General features: G+C 39.0%; 1 protein-coding gene across 5 annotated transcripts in view; it reads right to left on the bottom strand.

The window, feature by feature from the left end:
• CTNNA2 (catenin alpha 2) overlaps positions 1-17782 on the bottom strand; it is a 1127693-nt gene that overhangs the window by 750124 nt on the left and 359787 nt on the right. For all 5 annotated transcript variants that reach the window (XM_036931099.2, XM_036931097.2, XM_057497052.1 and 2 more), the window contains 2 exons: positions 11308-11427; positions 9304-9570 (listed from right to left, as the gene is read on the bottom strand). In XM_036931099.2, coding sequence (XP_036786994.2) covers positions 9304-9570; positions 11308-11427 — 387 coding nt within the window. The remainder of the gene's footprint in view (positions 1-9303; positions 9571-11307; positions 11428-17782) is intronic.

Consider the following 17782-nt stretch of genomic DNA (forward strand, 5'->3'; position numbering starts at 1 on the left):
GATTGAAAAGCTGAGCAGCAAATGTAGGATTTAACAGTGTCTTTTAGCAGTATTTTATTTTTCCTTATCTTTTGTATTAGACTTTTAAAAGCAAGTGTCTTGCTAATTAACCACGGTAGAAAGATATCACTCGGGTAGGACATGTTAAAATGTAAATCCCTTTACATTGTGGTTCCCGAACTGAGCAGGAATGCCACCCTTTGTCACCGCTACATGCTCTATCCTTGCTCCTCTCCGTCAGTCACTCCTCTTCCTTCCTGCTGTGCTATGGGAATCACCAGACACCACAAAACCCAAAGAAATCTGAAATTTAATGTGAAGCTCAAGGTGGCTTTCACAGCAATATAAACTAAAAAGCAGTAAGAACTTCCAAATAAGCACAAATAAGCCTTAGATTCTTAGTATTAGCACCGGACTTAATGAGTCCTCACTCTAAGAGTACTTGGGCCAACCCTGGGCTTGGGATTTCCCCCATGACGTAGAACTCCCTAAATCTCAAGACTGCTTATGCTTCAGCCAGGCCTTCTTTATGAACTGTTGTGCATTAAGGTGTGGATATGGCCAAGGGAGAGCAAACGACGTTATTGTATCTATAGCTACTGTCAAGTTACACTAAGAACTTTTCAATCAGAAACTATTCCCCAAGGCTTTTCTAGGGAATAGCTTCAACACTAACTTGGGATGGAAGATGTCTGACACTTTTGTTAAGAGAGGTAGGAGAAAAAGGTAATAGTATTTATGAGTGCCTAGTGATGATTAGCCACCTCTGATGTCCATCCTATATGCTTAGAATCAAAATATTGAGGGGTCAACATTATAACCCCATTTTACAGATGAAGAAACAGGCATAGAGGGAAGAGTTGTGTGGTCAGATTCAAACACAACTTTGGTTTGCCCTATGCTATGCTGTCCTCTCCACTAATATGACCAATGTAACCAGGAAAACCAGCATTGGGAGCAGCCGTGCCCTCAAATTACATTAGCCCCCTGCAAATTCTACTGCAGCACGTGCATTTGTGGGTAACCATTTTCCTATAGCCTTCACTCAATGAGTGCATAATCAAAACAAAACAGGACACCAGAGAACGTATAGAGAAATGAACAACGGGACCCAAAAGGTTGTAAAGTTTGGAGAATATGCTGCTAAAGAAGTTTGGGAAGTATGTTAAGGAGTTCGGTTGACAAGAAATCCAATGACTGTTTTTAATGGAAGGAGCCAAAGTTGCTGTGTGTGTGTGTGTGTGTGTGTGTGTGTGTGTGTGTGTGTACTTTGCCATGGAAAGGGCAGAAGTTGCTCTGTGTGTGGGGGGGATGGGGGTGTGTGTGTGAGTGTGGGTGTGTGTGTACTTCACCATGGAACCAAACTGAATCATAATTAATACTGAGCACATCCCATGATACTTGGTATGGGAAGCCCATGAGGCACAGAAGTATAATCCTGGAGGGTTAAGTAAAGACAAATACTTCTAACTTAGGAAATCATGAAAGAAAGTAAGAGTAAAGAGGTAAAGCACTTTAAATAAACCACATTTTTCACCAGTAAATAGTTGAATAGATAAAAGGACTCATTTGGTTCCAAAACTGTAGAGTATGACTTACAAATAAATGATAATCAAAATGATATTTGTTATTACATGCTGAGACAATTTAGAATATGCTCATCAGTTACATCAGTATTTACTGTTTTATTTAGTACTAATTATTTAAAAGAAAGGTGAACTTAGACCTGAATCTGTTCTCAAAGGAGTAAATTATTCTCATGGGGAAAAATATAGGTAACTGCATTTTTTTCCTTGCAAAAAGAAGTAAAAAAAGATCAGAAACAGAGTAATTTTGAATAAAGGTGACACAGAGGCTGATAAATGAGGATTTGGATTACAATTTTCAAAAATAACATTTCAAATCTCATTCTGTTATTTAATGATTTTTGTAGCTCCATGTTTACTAAATGAAATGTAGAAGAGAAAATTTAATTGTCTTGGGATACTTTCCTTGGAACAATTGTAAAAAAACATATGGTCAAAAGGTAAATAAATCAGAAAATACTCAGGTTTATAACACCTTAAAAAGTTAAGCTGTTTCAAAGCAAGAAGACATGAGAAGTGTAAATCATCCAAACTAAGATTTCTGTACAATAATGGTGATTCTAGACAAATGGGTCTTGGAGTGGGATGTGCTCAGCAAGCAGAGAAAAATATGTTGTTCCAAATGCTGGCTGACCTGGTCCCACTTGGCCGGCAGAACTATCTTTAACTCTCCACCCCGCCTTGAGCTTCTCTCCCTACAAATTTGCCTGCATCTACTATCAGCTTCCCAGGGCTATAAACTTTTCCAAAAAGAATTAATAAAACTTCCAAATTATAACATTATCACACAAAAGGGTGCCTCAGGAGACTAACAGTTCTCTGAAGGCAGGCCACACCCTGTCCATATTCAAATCCCGAGTTTGGGTCCATAGTAAGTACTACAGTTGTGCTATGTTTACAGGCGAACAGAAACCCACAGGACTGTTTCTTTACGTTCTGTTTGGCCACCAGATGTCAGTGTATGATTAAGAATGCTATCATGCCACTGCTTGTTTCTAGCCAGAAGTCTTAAAAGGCCATTTCGATGAGTTTAATTTCTCAGCGTGGAAAACAACAGATAGATTCAGTAGCAGTCCACTGGGAGAAGATATGGTGAAGAGCTGAGAACTGCTGGGACCTACTAACCCCCAGTTATTAACACTATGTTCAATCAAATGGGAAAAATCTGCTTTTACTTTTTAAAAAAGTTTGTCTAAAAGTTTGCAGTTTTTTTTTTAAGGTGAAATGAACATTAGTAAGCACATACTAAGAGGAACTCAATTAAACACAACTAACTTAAATGAAATTGGAAAAATCTTAGATGCAGAATTTGAATTAAGAATGTTCAAAATATATATTGGCATTAATTACCACTCATTTAATAATCATACTAGTGTATATGCACGTGAATTAAAAGCCAGAAAAAAGAAATCAGTGCATGAAAGTTATCATGCAAAAATCAAATACTCCAAAAAGGACTAAAAGTTCTCAAAATTTCAGAACTGGAATTATAGAAATGTTTCTTCTTTTTTTAATTAGTTAAAGCTTATGGTAAAAAAACATCAACTCCTTTGAAATAAAAATTACCATCCTCAAGGCCTTTGGATTCTCCTCGCTCATAGGTCTGGGACCACACATTTCTTCCCATCCCTAGCCAACAAGGAACTTCAGACTTCCATAATCTCTCACCCCAATCACTCTCACTGCATGGTAGCTTTGCCCCTTTCAAATCCATTCTTCACCCTGCAGCCAGAAAGATCTTTAAAAACACAAATCTGACCTTGCATCCCCCTGCTTAGAGAATCATCAACTTCTAATACCTGCAGGCTGAAGCCCAGCTCTTTGCAAGACTTCCAAGGTCCTCAAGGACCAACCTCTAGCTCACCCCCATAGCAAGATTTTCCTTATTCCCTGGGCTTCAGAACTGAAATATGTGATACGCTCTCTACCTGCCAAGCCTCCACATGCAGTGATGTTCTTTCTGAGAAGCATTTTCATTCACACTTAGTACATTAATTCCTGCTCTTGCACCATCTTCCCCAGGAATACTCCTATGATTTCACCCTCCATAATGTTACCCTCACCTCACAAACACAGGTTAGGTGCATACATGTAGCGCACACCATGGCATTTACACATTGCAGTAATTATAGCTGTTTACTAAGCATTTCTCCCGTATACCCTGTACTCCTTCATTCTTATATTTCACTTGGCTATCCTATCTTAGCTATTCTGTGGCTAAGCCTCATTCCAAGGCCTAGAGATGCTATCTCAGTAATCCAAGGTCACACACCCTTAATTACTAACAGAGCTTGGAGTAGTAGCCAGACTCCTGAATCCAAATCCTGGGCTCTTCTAATGGCCACTAAGTAGGAACCACTTCATAGGAATAGAGCGGAGATCATTATTAAGAAGTGCTGATACAGTACTAAAGACCAGACATAATAACCATATGGATGCTAAGCCTTTGAAAATATTGGCACAAACTTAGGCAGAAAATTGCTGAGTTTGCCTGTTTCATCTTTTTAGTACCTGCATTAGGAATCTGAAATTGCTTTCTAGAAGTTAAATGGTTCAACTTACTAGCTTTCATTTTTATGCATTTGGCCTCCCACTTGCTGATTGCTTTAAAACACAGCTACATCTTGCATTTTCCTCATCAGTGTATTTACAGTGTTTTGGTAGGCTCTCTGCTCTTGTTCTGACGTAATGTAATATATAGGAAACTTAGGATCTTCACCTCCTAATATGGGGACTCCCAGATATCTGAAGTCACAATGACATTACAAAATGTCAAAGAAGGAGATGGCTTGGGAGGACCATGTCAATCTCCACAGCAAAAGGGAAGATTAGAATTGGGAAAAGACTGAACAAGACGCTGTGTAAACATTTACTTCTCCAAGTAGGTGTTTTTCCATTTGTGATGTGATAAAGACCCTAAGTTGAATCCCCAAGCCAGCCAGCACTCTGTCATGGCTCCTTAAGGGACCAGAGCTTCCACAGAAACACCTGGGCCTAGTAACACTAATAATTACCTCACTATTCAAAAAGAGTAAGAGTGATATTTGGAGTTGAGTGTCATCAGAAAAATTCTACTTGTCAGACTCCTACAGCATAGATCTGAGGTCATACATTTGGGCCTCTGACCCAAGACACCTATAGAACATTCAGCTCTCCACTGAAGCTATATTCCAACCCAAGATCCCCAACCCTAGTTAGGGCTGTTACGACTCTCAGGTATCCAGAAATCACTACTCCATGCCTCAGAAATAGGCTGGGGTCCTACTCCTTAAGCCCATTCCCTGGTCCAGAGCTCCTAGAATATCTGTGTATGCCTGAGAATAGCACACAGTGGAAGAACTTTCACACAGTGACCGCTGGGGCATGGAGATGCTCCCCTGCAGATGAATCTCCCATCACTGCAGTGAGCAGCCTAGTCCCCCAGTCTTGCCAGATACCAATTCCTGCTGTCCTCACTGGCCTGAGACACAGATGTCACATTATTCCTTATGCTCACATTCCAACATTTCCATCCACTGCAAAGCAGATAAGACAAGAAAATTGCAATTAGGTCAAGAAAAGAAAATACATTAAAAGAGAAGGAGAAAGATGAGAAAACCTAAGAGGTGAAAGGAGGGGGTATGAAAAATTAGGCAAAAATAGGAAGGACAACTTATGTCAATGTGGTATGTCATGGTTGTCAGGGTGGTTGAGACCAGATTGTCCTACTTCTCAAGTATGAATATTTAAATCTTACGAGTTAGAAGTAATTCAAAAAAGGAGAAGGCACAGTTAATGCTGTGTAATGGCCCCTTTCCAAAGTTGAAGCAGTTAAGAACTAAAAAATTAAAACATATGAATTTCATGAGTGAGGGGTCCCTAAAGACTTTCAGACATTGTGTCACGGAGTGGAATGGGGGTAGAGGCTAGATGATAAGGCAAAAAGAGGCAAGAGCTAGTTGACAGCTAAGAAATGGAAGGAGAAGAATCTACTTCTTAAAATTAACTGTAAAGAGAAGAAAAGAGCAAAATATGAGAATATGGTAAATATGGTCATCTAATGCTTTAGTTTCAGGTTGTAGCAAAGAAATGTATTTTTCAAAAGGCTGACAGATGGAACAAGTGGAGGAGAAACTAGGAGTGCAAGAAAAAGAGAATTACTTATCAAGCAAATTCCCATGGTAGAGGGAAAGGAAAAAAAACAAAATTCACAAAATTTAGGTAGAAGAGTTAAAACAAAAATTTTTGATAGAAAGCCTAAAGTTAGAGGAATTTGAGATGATGTTTATTATAGGATTTAAAAGCAAACAATAACTTTGAAAGGGGAATAGGTATCCAGTATAAAGACTGCCGTGAGTGGCAATTTTCCAAAGTATCTTCATTTAGAAAAGAGGCTTCAAAAAACGAGGCAGAGTCACCTCTGTTCTCATTAATAAAGAAATTCTGTAGAACTTAAATTTCCTCTCTCTCACACTTTAAGTTTTCTGTCCATCAAAACTGTCATTACTATCTACATCTGAGCAGTCATTACATTTTAAAAATTACTGTCAGTATTCCTTAGTAGATAGTTTTGCTAGATAAAACTAACAATCTTAAGCTGCCACATTTCAAACAGAGGTGGATTTTTCCATTGATAAGCAATCATTTTACCTTTTTGCTGTCCTAGCATTAGAGACTTCCTTGACAGTTTCAAATTGTTAGAATACTGGGGTTTTTGTCTTCATTCTTTTGCTTCATAAATCACAACATCAAGTATTCATATAGGTAGATTAAGAGCCCCAGTAACTAGGTTACCAAGCACTGAGCCATAATTTTAATGATCCAGATAGAAATCAATGTTATAATTTTAGACAAATGAATGTAAGAATACTAATTTTTACCTTCTTCTCAATCAGCTATCAAACTCTAAGCCACTTTTGCACCCTACCTCCCATTAAAACATAGTTTGACACACTGATGGCTATCAATATGAAATGGGCTTCAAATTCAATATTAGGCCATGCTGGCTTTCCTTATTATAAAAATATTTTTGTATTTCTATGGTTCCTTTCACTTGGGGATCTCAAAGACTCCTTACTTTTTAAAATCTTCATTACATTGGCAAGCCATTAAACCAGTCATCAGGAGAATATTACCAAAAAAGTGAATCACAGTACATTTGAGCAAGTTTCCTACTCAATATAATATAAATTTGTTTAATATCTGAGAATAGCATTTAGGATTCAAGACAGATGCTTGTGAACTCTAAGTCAATTTCAAGCCAATATGCTTGGAAAATAAAAAAATTCCAAAGTATTCATTATGCAACTGTAGAACAGGAACATATAAATTCTGCAACAAAGATAAATGGGACATTATTTTTAGCAAGAGAATTTCAAATATTGTTAAGAATTGTCTAGGTTCGCTGGTATCAGAAATGATGGAAAATCTGCAACTAGCTAATCACCTTGTATGTTGAAATACTGAATAACAATTTAGTAACACTACTGCTTTTGAGAAAGTACTGAAATTAATTGCATTTACTAAATAATTTTTAGGGAGCTACACCAAATGGAATTAGCTAAGAATATCGCCAATTTAGATAGTTCTACATGTTGTCAATTCTCAATTTTTCCCACATGGCCTGAAGTTTTATGAAACCAAAGCCTTTTTATAATACAGCAGTGATGGCTCACTTGTTAAATTCACTTCTTGGTAAAAGCTCCTTTTAAAGAAAATGTTCTGGATGCAAAGAGAATGAAAAATAGGAGTCATCACACTCTTGGGCACAAGGTGGCAGCAGCTGAAGGGTCTGGACTGCATGAGAGTTCTCTGCACGCTATGCTTGCACTTAATGTCCTCACTTAGGTTTGATTGTTTACTTTTTGATTACAAAATAAATTATGATTATAAAAATGCAATGTAAAAATCTGACTAAATAATTCAGCTAATAACTGATTTTTAAAAGTACCATTTCATAAAGTAATTTTGTACTCAAGATTTTAATATTATGTTCTGTTTAACAGATGAAACATTTTTACTCTAATGCACACTTTTAAAATTAATGTAGCGTTATAGTGTTTTAATATCTGAGTACATCACCTGCTCTTTTTCATTTCCTTAAAACTTGGGTTCATCCATTCTTATTCCAGAAAAGATCTTTATCTTCCCTGTGTCAAGTTCCAAATGAATCCTCTTAGATTTATTATGGCGATTCTCTGAACATTATGAAAGTTGACAGAGTCGATAGTTTTTCTACCTAGAGTCATGATGTCATTTACTAAGAAGTAAAACTTGCTCTTCAGTGACTAATACAACTTTCTTCTTTGGAAATGATGATCTTTATTATCCAAAAGGGAAATGCCCTAAGCAGTATAGGTGTATCAGGATATCTTCCGTATCTGTATCAGGATTATTTCTAACATATATAAGAAAATACAACTACATTAAGAAAAGGAATAAAGCCCTTGTTTATTTTGTGAACAGGATCTTTTCCTATTATTTGGAAATCTGGTGACTGTCATATGTTTATTTTAAAATTGACAACATTACTAAACTCTCATCAGTTACAATGGATTTTCAGTTTCCTCCTTAAACTTTATGAATAAACCCCAATTTTATGAACATAATTAACATAAATCCTAACTTTATGTTAAATCTCAATTTCTCTGGCAAAGGTTTAAAATAGATTATTATATTTAATCCTTACAAAAAACCTTAGCAAATAGTGTATGGTGTAAGTTTTATATATATTTTCACTAACTGAAAAAATAAAAGAGGAGAGACTCTGGTGAAAACAGCAAAGGGCCAGCATAATTATTCCTCCATCGCACCTTCCGTCTCCACACCGTTAGCAAGCATGGCTTTGCTCCTGACCCTGTTTCCAACAACTAGCCAGTCATCTCCTGCCAAAAACGCTTACCAACATACCCAAAAGCAAGATCATCTTTCTCTGCAGCTTGCTAGGTAATCCATTCTTCTCCTATGGATTCTTGTAACATTGTTTATCACCACTTAAAAGCCATTTAATACATTCTACTTCCTTCATCTCTCTATAGGAAAACATAACCCTGGAAAGCAGATACTAATTATTTATAACTTTTTGTAGCTCACACAACACGTGTAGGCTGTCAATGAGCAAACAATGAACTCAACTGAATTCCAGCTTCTCACTTTGGTACCTGGAATAAACCCCAGTGCAGTGAGCACCCCCCTCCACTGCTCCCCTCACTGGGGCACACCCCCAGAAACAGCAGGTGCGGAATACAGGTCATTCATGGGACTAGCAGAGGCACGACCCAGAGGGACCAATGTAAGGAAACCCAGGATCCCAAGTGGGCAAAAAAGTCTGTCACTGGTTTAAAATGAAGAAACTGAGGGTAGTTCTTGCCCAGGCAAAACACAGAGGCAACCTACACCTATACTGCTTAGGACATTTCCCTTTTGGATAATAAAGATCATCATCCAAATGATGAACTCTCCCTACTTAGCCGATGGGATGGGCGTCAGCAGTGCACAGGTGTCTACTTGCACGGGATCAGGGCCCATTCAGCACAGTTGTTAGGCCCCTTACATATGTGAAAACTGGGCTCTGCCAACACTCTGGATTCCTAATAACATCTGTATTCCTAATAATCTTACTATCAAAAGCCTCCAAGAGGGATAAATCAATTATCTACTACTGTGGTGCCCTTTCATCCCCAACACGTCTTCCTTAGTGAAAGCATGTAACCCTCGTGTAAGTCACCCAGATGCTCACGTCAAACTCGTTCAGTGCCGCAGCCAGCTCGCCGATGCCCGTGTGGCCCTTGGCCTCGTCAGTGGGCGAGGTTGCTTGGGCAGCACTGGAGATGCCAGTGATGGCCTCCTGGACTTGCTTGAACACGTAATCTCGGTTGGCCCTCGTGGCAGCGACATCGGGGTGGCGGAGAAACGCCTGGGAGGCCGTGTACAGCATTGTGGCATTCTTCTTCAGGGCCCCTCGGGCGGCTGCCATCTCGTCCCGACAGTGAGGGTCCTTTAGCTCCTGCACGTGCAAGACACGAAACCTATCACACTCACGAAGCTCGCCACCAAAGTGTGTGCAATAGGACTTAAAGTCATAGACTCAAAACTGCACCAAAGTTTAGGAACCATCTATGCTCCCCTGCAATCTCTCTAGCTGCCAGAACTCTGATATGCTGTTCTTTCTGTGTCAGATATCTGAGCATCCCCCCACTACCTGGCATGGCCCATCTGCCTGGACCTCACTCTCCACCAAGCTCTCCCAGCGATGTCCTCTTCCATCTGCTCCCGCAAGACTCTAATCCCTCCTCTCACCAACACTCACCAGACTTTACTGCATTTACATAAGCATATGTTTCCCTCCTGATCTGTATGTCTAATGAGAACAGGGAGCCCGCCCATCTTGGTCAGTGGCTTTTTAATCATTAACACAGTATCTGGCCCTAAAAAGGCATTCAATAAATATTGCTGGAAAGAAAAAAAAAAAAGCAAAACTGGGCCTTCAATAAGATAAACAGTTTGCGTGGATCAGAGTTAGTTAACACCAAATGGAAAGCCCAAACTTCAATCCTCTGCTTGCCTCCATTGTCAATTATAATTACAAACATGGGGAATCAAAAGACTTCTAATTCTGGCTTAGTGCATCAATGCCTCTTCATTAGCTTTCAGAATAGGGTTCATTCTTTGAATAGAAAACTACCTTTAGTGGTAGTCCAATCATTGAATTTAGGGAATAAAAAATAGATCAAAGATGATTTGCTTTTCGAGTCTGAGAGGTGAAAATACTACCTCTACAGAGTCCCTTTATCTTCTGCTTTAAAGAGTACTGTAAAGAAAATGTTTGCACGATTTTCAGAAATATTAAAAGCAGTGCTGCTCTGAGAGCCATGTATACATGCTGACTCAGTGTCTCAGGGGGAATATTTGCTCAGCTTCAAAACATCACTTAAGGGTGTTTGAATCCTAGGGTCCTATTACTAGTTCCTCATTTGGCACATGGTGGATTGAGGACCTGTCAACAGTGAATCCCATCTTTATTTTAATGGACCCTTCCATGTTTGGAGATTTTTGGTTTCCTAGGGAAAAAGAATAAGACAACAATCTTTGGGAACAAAATTCTAATGGTACTGAATAAACAAACAGAACTGGCTAAAACCAAGTGCCATCTATCACTAGACAAAGGGGAAGCACGAAGGTCCCAGGTCATCCGTCTTCAACAAAGTGACTCACTCTCACCTGTGCTCTCACTGCCCCTATTACTCTCTCTCTGATTTTCTTCTAATTTTCTTTGTATTGTGTTCCTCTTCTTCATAAAGGTTTCACACTTTATGCTGCATATGTTGGGTGTGCAAATGCATGGTGGGGCCCACAGGGCTAGGAAGAAAAAGTGAGGGTAATTGGTGGAACCCCGAGAGTGACCACCACACCACATGGCAGTTTGCTGTCCTTATATGACTCCGGAGCCTCCCCCACAGTGGACCAAGGCTAGAGGGTGGTGGGACCAGCAGGGATATTCCCACAAGGGAAGCAGGCCTATGACCTTCTCTGCATAGACATGCCAGAGAGTACCCAGGGCCCACAGTAGTATCAGAACTGTCCTGAGTAGGAAGCCGCCTTTGTGATTCCAGGCGCTGAGGGCCCTTGATAATTCCAGAACCTAAAGATGAGCTTAATCCTGCTTCTGAGGCTTATAAAGCTACAAGGTTAAACACACACCCATATGTATTTTCTCCCAAACCATTTCCAAAATCTTTCCCACCTGTTGTCTTCTTGCTGCTACATAATTAAGTTTCACCATCTCTTTCCCAAATTCTTTAAAGCGGTTTGCAAGATCTTGTTCATTTGTAGCATTTTTGACAGCTTCCAGGGCTTCCTCCACCTGAAGTGATTTAAAAAAATACAACTATTTACAGATAAATAGAAATTATACATCATTATTAGAAACGGTATTTTGTTAAAAAAATACTAACATGCATTAACATAGAAATAAAATAGGATAAATGTACTAACATTTATAATCAGAATAAACATTTGTTCAAGATGTACCAAATATTCTGTACATAAAAGATAACTGATGGAAGAGAGATTCAAGATGGCGGTGTGAAAGGTGAGACAGAGAACTTCTCCCAAAACCACATATATTATGAAAATATAGTTAATATAACTAATCCTGAAAGAGCAACAGGAAAGAAGGCTGCACCAGACTGCATACACCTGGAGAACAGAGCAGACCTCAGGAAACAGGGTAACGTACCAAAGCCTTTATCCAGCGGGACCCAACCCTTCCCCCACCCCAGATCAAGTGTGGGAGGAAGAGAAATGGAGCAGGGAGGGGGTGGAAGCCTAGGACTGCTGAACACCCAGTCCTGGAGATCTGGAGATTTGTGGTGTTGGAAAGCTAAGACAGGTGGAATACTTGGGGAGACTGAGATTCCAGCTGTTGATGGAGGACAGGGATCCAAGTCTGGCTGCTCTGGGACAAAGGAAAGGTGGGTGGTCTGAGAGGCTTCCTAGGAGCGACAGGCCTGCTGAAGGAGTGGGCTTTGCACAGAACTTGCTGCATGGGAGAAGGAATAGGTGGACAAGGTTGTCTGGGCACACTCTGTCCAGCAGGTTCGGAACTTTCAGGAGCTTCAGGTGCTCCATCCCCCTGGCTGGCTACTCAGCTCAGTGCCCCTCAATGTGATACACAGCCTGTTGCACCTTCTTCCAGCACTGCTGGCACTGGCTCACAAACCGGCAGTCCCTGCCCTGGCATCAGGTCAGCCAGAGGGAAGCCCCACCTATAGAAGCTACAGAGCACAGAAGCTTACACCTGTGTGCTGGCCCACTGGATCTGACAGTGGAGACAGGCGCTGTAGCCAAGAAGCAGGAAACACCTCTTTTCTCCCACGAGGCACCAGTGCTGTTCCCCTGCGATGCCCAACATCACTCCAGAAGCAGAGCAGCTCCAGAGACTAGAGTCTTTGGGCACTAGAAGGTGCCACATACAAATATGAAACGTCAAAGGAACATGGCTCAGACCAAAATCTCAAAAACATCAGAAAAAGGCCCAAATGAAACTGAACTCATCAATCTTCCTGAAAGTGAGTACAAAATAAAAATCATAAACATGCTCATGGAGGTACAGAGAAACATGGAAGAACTCAGGGACGAATTTACAATGGAGATTCAATCATTAAGAAATTCCGTATCTGAAATGAAACATACAATGGAGGGACTTAGAAGCAGATTAGATGTAGTAGAAGAGAGAGTAAATGGAATAGAAATTAGAGAAGAGGAATACAAAGAAGCTAAAGCACAGAGAGAAAAAAGGATCTCTAAGAATGAAAGAATGTTGAGAGAACTGTGTGACCAATCCAAATGGAACAATATTCACATTATAGGGATACCAGAAGAAGAAGAGAGACAAAAAGGGATAGAAAGTGTCTTTGAGGAGGTAATTGTTGAAAACTTCCGCAATCTGGGGAAGGAGATAGTCTCTAGGCCATGGAGGTGCATGGATCTCCCAATACAAGGGACCCAAGAAAGACATGAAAACATATAATAATTAAAGTGACAAAGATTAAGGATAAGGACAGACTTTTAAAAGAGCTAGACAGAGACAAAAGATCACATACAAAGGAAAGCCCATCAGGCTATCATCAGACTTCTCAACAGAAACCCTACAGGCCAGAAGGGAGTGTCATGATATACTTAATGCAATGAAGCAGAAGGGCCTTGAACCAAGAATACTGTACCTGGCAAGGGTATCATTTACATTTGAAGGAGGGATTAAACAATTTTCAGATAAGCAAAAGCTGAAAGAATTTATCTCCAACAAACCACCTCTACAATGCATTTTGGAGGGAATGCTATGGATGGAAGTATTACTAAGGCTAAATAGCTGTCACCAGGGGAAATAAAACCACACCAAAGTAAACCAATTAATTACTAAGCAGATGCAAAATCAAATCAACTACCCCCAAAGTCAAACAAGGGATAGACAAAGAGTACAGAATATGATAACTAATATATAAAGAGTGGAGAAGGAATAAAAAGTAGAAAAAAAAAAGCTTTAAGTTGTGTTTGTAATAGCATACTAAGTGAGTTAAATTAGACTGTTAGATAGTAAGGGAATTACCCTTGAGCCTTTGGTAACCATGAATCTAAAGCCTGCAATGGCAGTAAGTACATATCTATCAATAACCACTCTAAATGTAAATGGTCTAAATGCACCAATCAAAAGACATAGAGTCACTGAATGGATAAAAATCCAAGACCTGTCTATATGCTGTCTACAAGAGACTCACTTCAAACCCAAAGAAATACACAGACTGAAAGTAAAGGGATGGAAAAGATATTTCATGCAACTAAAAGGGAGAAAAAAGCAGGAGTTGCAGTACTTGGATCAGACAAAATAGACTTCAAAACAAAGAGAGTCACAAGAGACAAAGATAGACATTATGTAATGATGAAGGGGTCGATCCAACAGAGGATATAACCATTATAAATATCTATGCACCTAACAAAGGAGCACCTACATATGGGAAACAAATACTAACAGAATTAAAAGGGAAAACAGAATGCAATGCATTCATTCTAGGAGACATCAACACTCCACTCACTCCAAAGGATAGATTAACCAGACAGAAAATAAGTAAGGACACAGAGGCATGGAACAACTCATTAGAACAGATGGACCTAACAGACATCTACAGAATTCTGCACCCAGAAGCAGCAGAATACACATTCTTCTTAAGTGCACATGGAACATTTTCAAGAATAGATCATATACTACTAGGCCAGAAAAAGAGTCCCAGTAAATCCAGAGACTGAAATTGTACCAACCAGCTTCTCAGACCACCAAGGTATGAAACTAGAAATAAATTACACAAAAAAGATGAAAAAGCCCACAAACACATGGAGGCTTAATAACGTGCTCCTAAATAATCAACGGGTCAATTACCAAATAAAAACAGAGATCAAGCAATCTATGGAGACAAATGACAACAATTATTCAACACTGCAAAATCTGTGGGATGTAGCAAAGGCCATACTAAGAGGGAAGTATATTGCAATACAGGCCTACCATAGGAATGTAGAACAATCCCAAATGAACAGTCTAAACTCACAATTAATGAAACTAGAAAAAGAAGAACAAATGAGGCCACACTCAGTAGAAGGAAGAACATAATAAAGATTAGAGCAGAAATAAAATTAAGAAGAATAAAACAGAAAGAATCAATGAAAGCAAGAACTGGTTCTTCGAGAAAATAAACAAAATAGATGAACCCCTAGCCAGACTTATCAAGAAAAAAAGAGAGTTTACACATAAATAGAATAAGAACTGAGAAAGGAAAAATCACTACAGAAACCACGGAAATACAAAGGATTATGAGAGAATATTATGAAAAACTATATGCTAATAAACTGGATAACCTAGAAGAAATGGACAACTTTCTAGAAAAATACAACCTTCCAAGGCTGATGCAGGAAGAAACAGAAAATCTGAATAGACCAATTACTAGCAAGGAAATTGATTTGATAATCAAAAAACTACCTGAGAAAAAAATCCTTGTCCAGATGGTTTCACTGCTGAATTTTATCAAACATTTAGTGAATACCTAATACCCATCCTCCTTAAAGTTTTCCAAAAAGCAGAAGAGGAGGGAATAATCCCAAGCTCATTCTATGAGGCCAGCATCACTCCAATACCAAAACCAGGCAAAGACACCACAAAAAAAGAAAATTACAGACCAATATCCCTGATGAACATAGATGCAAAAATACTCAACAAAATACTAGCAAACCAAATTCAAAAATACATCAAAAAGATCATCCATCATGATCCAGTAGGATTTATTCCAGGGATGCAAGGATAGTACAACATTCGAAAATCCATCAACATCATCCACCACATAAACAAAAAAAGGACTACAACTACATGATCATCTCCACAGATGCTGAAAAAGCATTTGACAAAATTCAACATCCATTCATGATAAAAACTCTCAACAAAGTGGGTATAGAGGGCAAGTATCTCAACATAATAAAGGCCATATATGACAAACCCGCAGCAAACATTATACTTAACAGCGAGAAGCTGAAAGCTTTTCCTTTAAGATTGGGAACAAGACAAGGATACCCACTCTCCCTACTTCTATTCAACATAAGTCTGAAAGTCCTAGCAGTGGCAATCAGAAAACACAAAGAAATAAAAGGCATCCAAATTGGCAAGGAAGAATGTAAACTGTCCCTGTTTGCAGATGACATGATACTGTACATAAAAAATCCTAAAGAATCCACTCCAAAACCACTAGAACTAACATCTGAATTCAACAAAGTTGCGGGATACAAAGTTAATACACATAAATCTGTTGCGTTCCTATATACTAACAATGAACTATCAGAAAGAGAAATCAGGAAAACAATTCCATTCACAATTGCATCAAAAAGAATAAAATACCTAGGAATAAACCTAACCAAGGGAGTAAAAGACCTATACTCTGAAAACTACAAGACACTCATGAGAGAAATTAAAGAAGATACCAATAAATGGAAACACATCCTGTGCTCATGGATAGGAAGAATTAATATTGTCAAAATGGCCTTCCTTCCTAAAGCAATCTACAAATTCAATGCAATCCCTATCAAAACACAACAGCATTCTTCAACGAACTAGAGCAAATAGTTTTAAAATTCATATGGAACTACAAAAGACCCTGAATAGTCAAAGCAATCCTGAGAAGTAAGAATAAAGCTGAGGGGATTATGCTCCCCAACTTCAAGTTCTACTACAAAGCCACAGTAATCAAGAAAATTTGGTAGTGGCACAAGAACAGAACTATAGACCAATAGAACAGACTAGAGAGCCCAGAAGTAAACCCAAGCATATACGGTCAATTAATAAACAATAAAGGAGCCATAGATATACAATGGGAAAATGACAGCCTCTTCAATAGCTGGTGTTGGCCAATCTGGACAGCTACATGCAAGAGAATGAAACTGGATTATTGTCTAACTCCATACACAAAAGTAAACTTGAAATGGATCAAAGACCTGAATGTAAGTCATGAAACCATAAAACTCTTAGAAGAAAACGTAGGCAAAAATCTCTTATATAAAAACATGAGCAACTTTTTCCTGAACACATCTCCCTGAGCAAGGGAAACAAAATAAAAAATGATCAAATGGGACTACATCAAGCTAAAAATCTTCTGTACAGCAAAGGACACCATCAGCAGAACAGAAAGGCATCCTACAATATGGGAGAATATATTTCTAAATGACATATCTGACAAGGGGTTACCATCCAAAATATATAAAGAACTCACAGCCTCAACACCCCAAAAGCAAATAACCCTATTAAAAAATGGATGGAAGATATGAACAGACACTTCTTCAAAGAAGAAACTCAGATGGGCAACAGGCACATGAAAAGATGCTCCACATCACTAATTATTAGGGAAATGCAAATTAAAACCACAGTGAGATATCACCACACAGGAGTTAGGATGGTCAACATAGAAAAGACTAGGAACAACAAATGCTGGCGAGGATGCAGAGAAAGGGGAACCCTCCTACACTGCTGGTGGGAATGTAAACTAGTTCAACCATTGTGGAAAGCAGTATGGAGGTTCCTCAAAAAACAAAAAATAGAAATACCATTTGACCCAGGAATTTCACTCCTAGGAATTTACCCTAAGAATGCAGCAGCCCATTTTGAAAAAGACATATGCACCCTATGTTTATCGCAGCAGTATTTACAATAGCCAAGAAATGGAAACAACCTGTCCATCAGTAGATGAATGGATAAAGAAGATGTGGTACATATACACAATGGAATATCATTCAGCCATAAGAAGAAAACAAATCCTACCATTTGCAACAACATGGATGGTGCTAGAGGGTATTATGCTCAGTGAAATAAGCCAGGCAGAGAAATACAAGTACCAAATGATTTCACTCATCTGTGGAACATAAGAACAAAACAAAAACTGAAGGAAGAAAACAGCAGCAGACTCACAGAACCCAAAAATGGACTAACAGTTACTAAAGGGAAAGGGTTGGGGGGGTAGGGGTGTGAGAAGGGAGGGAGAAGGGTAATAAGGGGTATTACAATTAGCATACATAATTTGGGGGGCATGGGGAAGACAGTATAGCACAGAGAAGACAAGTAGTGACTCTATAGCATCTTACTACGCTGATGGACAGTGACTATAATGGGGTATGTAGTGGGGACTTGATAATAG

Source organism: Manis pentadactyla, chromosome 2, assembly GCF_030020395.1.
Source record: "Manis pentadactyla isolate mManPen7 chromosome 2, mManPen7.hap1, whole genome shotgun sequence".
NCBI classification, from domain to species: Eukaryota; Metazoa; Chordata; class Mammalia; order Pholidota; family Manidae; genus Manis; species Manis pentadactyla.